Source organism: Poecilia reticulata, unplaced genomic scaffold, assembly GCF_000633615.1.
Source record: "Poecilia reticulata strain Guanapo unplaced genomic scaffold, Guppy_female_1.0+MT scaffold_249, whole genome shotgun sequence".
Taxonomy (NCBI): Eukaryota; Metazoa; Chordata; class Actinopteri; order Cyprinodontiformes; family Poeciliidae; genus Poecilia; species Poecilia reticulata.
Genome location: NW_007615034.1, coordinates 213,225 through 216,857, shown reverse-complemented (window position 1 = coordinate 216,857; position 3,633 = coordinate 213,225). Strand labels below are relative to the sequence as shown.

The window sequence follows — 3,633 nt, the reverse complement described above, 5'->3', positions numbered from 1 at the left end:
GCATAATAAATACTGAAGAATGACTGATATCATTATAGATACAGGGGAGAAGCTTTTAGTTATCTAGCTTTGCTAGCAAAGTCGTTAGCTAGCAGCTAGCTAATAGCACAACAACAACARCCTGATGTCTGTATGATAAAATACTGAATAGATAAGAACAGTTTCTCCTCACCTGGCTGTCTCCTAAAGGGCCCTTGGGGGCAAGGAGCAGAAAGGGCAGGTGCTGAAGCCCCCCTAACCCCCCCCTCTGTACGTGCCTGGACGGGAGCCTGACAGGTGTTATGTCAGTTCAGCAAACGCGACAACATACGACAGAAAACAGATTAATTGTTTTAATGATAACTACATGGTTCTGGTTTCAACGTGTATTCAATGCTTCAGCTGTTGTCATCTACAAAAATCGACCGTATGAAACTCCGCAAAGCAAACAGCCTCTTTGTTTTTTATATAAATATATATAAAGGTTATTTTCCATGCCTCCAGATTCCAGCTTCATCCTGTGCAGTGAATCCGTCTCTCCTCATTTTCTTCCTCACATTGAAACCTTCCAAACTAAAGCGGGAGATTTGGGAGCCATCTTACTTTCGACATATTAACAACAGTCATTGCCACCTGTGTAAACTGGTGAATGTTATAATATATTTATTATGTTTTATTTCTAACGTTGGCTCCTTGTTCAAACTGAACTAAATCTGGGTGAGCCTTCCTAGCGGGGCTGAACCCGGTGTTACCCCCAGCGCTAAAGCTAATATTAGCGCCTTTTAGCCGGTGGACATAAATACTGATCACAAAATATTAACATTATTATGTCCATCTGGCTTGTGAGAAGTTATGTCCAGAGCCGTCAGGTCAACAGTCCATTGATGTGAACAAAAATATCTCCAGTGCTGAAGCTTCTGCTTTGGTTTAGCCAAGATGGCCGCTCCAAGATGGCCGCCGTGTTTCCTGCAGCCCAGTCAGGGTCGGACTGGTGCAGAATAAACAACCTGCTCCTGAACTCAACAGAAGAGATCATTGTGGACTCCAGGAGGTCTGGACCCAACCTCACCTGTCCTCATCGCGGTGCAGATGGTCAGCAGCACCAAGTCCTTCACATTACAGACGACCTCAGCTGGACACCTCACCTCACTTCGCTGGTGACTTCCTGTATTTCTGAGACGAATGAGAAGAGCTGCCCTCCTCCTCACATCCAACCACTGAGAGCCTGCTGACCAGCAGCATCTCCACTGGTCTGGGAGCTGCAGCTGGTCAGACTGGAGGTCAGTCTGCAGTGGTGAAGCCAGCAGAGCGGCTCGCAGACTCACCATCCGCTCCATGGTCTGTCCATCGGTTCTGTAGTGTCCAGACTCCCACTGGCCATCAGATGCTCAACAGTCCTGCTGCCTGAAAACACAGTTCTATATATTTAGCATTATTTCTTCATCCTGTAATCACCCTGGTGTTTGTGCTGCTCCTGTGGCTCCGATGACGTTTCATTGCTAATCTCTAGTTTCTTGTGACAATAAAACAAGTCAGTGCCGTATGTCTGTGGTGAACCGGGTCCAGTTCAGCAGGAACTGGACCCGGTTCACCAGAACCGCTGTGACCTCAAGCGCCGCCCACCTGGAAGTGATGAAACAAAAGGCCGACTGAAGCTCCGCCCCCAGCAGTCTGTTCACAGAGGCGGGGCCGTGACATAAGCGGACCGAAGCGTGTTCTGATCCGGGCGGGTCGGCGCTCCGATTCCTCACCTGACCCACCTTTGTGATGTGACTCTGTTCCTCAGGTGAGTCTGCGCCTGCAGGCAGGATGTGGGAGGGGCCGGGTCAGCGGCGGGCACAGGTGAGTGTTGTGACGTCACAGTGTGGGCGGAGCCTACGGGGAGATGATGTGAACAAAAGGCCGAATTGTAGCGCCACCCTCAGGCAGCTGGTTCTCAGAGCGCGGCGCCGTGACAAAGACCGACCGAAGCGTTCATCTGATCCCCACCGAGATCATTTAAATGTAAATGTTACAAAAACAGGACATGAATGTTGAACCACACAATTTATTAACGCTATAGAAATTGAGTTATTTGCAAGCTACAAATATTTGGGATCAATAATCAATGATAAGCTGGCGGTTAATATGAAAACTGATCTGTAAAAAGGCTCATCAGAAACAAAAGGAAACTTTTAATCTGAAGCTTTTCTGTGGATTCGTGGTTTGGAAACTAAAGTGTTCAGAAAAAAAACTGCTTAAACAAAAATGGCTCAACTTCTGCTTTGCTTTCCATCTGGGGTCCAGCGCCCCCTGCTGGCTGGAGGCTTCCTGGGCTCAGNGTGTAGAACCAGCTGGTGTAGAACCAGGTGGTGTAGTACCAGCTGGTGTCTCCACCCTCCTGGTTCTACTCAGGTCTCAGCTTCTGGTTCGTCCCTCTGACCTGCTGCAGGAATCAGTTCCTCTGCTCTCAGAGTTTCGTCCTCTGGGCCTGCTGTGTCTGTGTACCAATGTTTATTGCAATTAATGTTTAGGTTGCTAAATTTGAGTGATTTTAAATGCTTTCCTGTTTCTAAATCCAAAAGTCAAAATCAGAAATGTGCTGTGTTTCTGTTAGCTGGTTAAATCATAAACTGACACAAGTTTAGATCATTTTGGGCCGTTAGCATTAGCATTAGCATTAGCATACCTCCTCGCTCAGGCCTACCAGGTGGCCCAGAGCCTTTCCTCCGCTAAATTCCTGGATCCTGAAAGCTTTCCCAGAGCCTTCCTGCGCCGCCCGGGACACGCACACAACCTTGGACTGGGCTGCCGAGGGGAAGCCGAGGCTGGCCTGGAGCCCGGAGTCCGGCTGCAGGTGGACGAACAGCTGATAATCCGAGCTGCTCATGAACCGGGTCAGCGCCGTCCTGTTGCTGCCCTCCGACACAAACTCCCGCCATTTGTCCGGGTCCAGCCTGAAGCTCCGTTGGACCAACATCCGGATCGGTTCTAACCGCTCGTCGTCGGCACCTTCCATGTTTCTTCTGTCTCGATCACTGTACGACCAGTTGGACCGAAAACTAACCAAAAACCGTTTAAAACTGCGGAAACATAAACGTTTCTAACGGTCAGAATGACGCCTTCAGGGACTGTCGATGAAAAAACACAACCTGCAGGTTTCCGATTTAAAAAGCCCGAGAAAAACAGTTTTACTCTCCTTTATACCAGGGAGCCTCCAGGGAACGTGGGCATCGTTTTCTTTGCGTTCCCGCAATAATGTACTGATCGGTTCATGCGGCATAACTGAACACTGTTGGCCTTACGGGCCACCGTACTTTCTGCCTCATACAAGCTTATGTGAGGTTTTTCCATAAATGTCAACATCTCTGTGAAATATCTGAAGTTTTATATCTTTTTCTTTAGCATATGTGACCAGCAGGTGGAGATATTTCTCAAAAAGTAACAAGACACACCAGAACACAGATTTAACAGTGTACAATACTTTAACAATTATCTAAAAGTTCTTTTTAAAACACTTCTTTTAAAATCCGAGGCATCGGGCTCACTACTTGGTCACCGGAACCAAAGAAAAGGAAACACACGAAAAAGGGACAACCAAGATGGGGTTGTTCCAACAAAACAAGCAAACCATGCAAATGCAACAAAGTAAAACAAGAAAACAAGAACATGCAC

At 47.6% G+C, this 3,633-nt stretch overlaps 2 protein-coding genes across 4 annotated transcripts in view; one reads left to right on the top strand and one right to left on the bottom strand.

Moving 5' to 3' along the window:
• LOC103460484 (dynein heavy chain 17, axonemal-like) overlaps positions 1-3,525 on the bottom strand; it is a 27,276-nt gene extending 23,751 nt beyond the window's left edge. For both annotated transcript variants that reach the window (XM_008402671.2, XM_008402673.2), the window contains exon 1: positions 2,648-3,525. In XM_008402671.2, coding sequence (XP_008400893.1) covers positions 2,648-2,977 — 330 coding nt within the window. In that variant the 5' untranslated portion in view covers positions 2,978-3,525. The remainder of the gene's footprint in view (positions 1-2,647) is intronic.
• The window catches only part of LOC103460483 (gastrula zinc finger protein XlCGF52.1-like), a 32,352-nt gene that overhangs the window by 8,461 nt on the left and 20,258 nt on the right, over positions 1-3,633 (top strand). The window contains exons 2-3 of one of the 2 annotated variants that reach the window (XM_017303342.1): positions 1,766-1,821; positions 2,266-2,300. The gene's annotated coding sequence lies outside the window, so the exon portion shown is untranslated. The remainder of the gene's footprint in view (positions 1-1,765; positions 1,822-2,265; positions 2,301-3,633) is intronic. The other variant, XM_008402669.2, reaches the window with a different exon arrangement.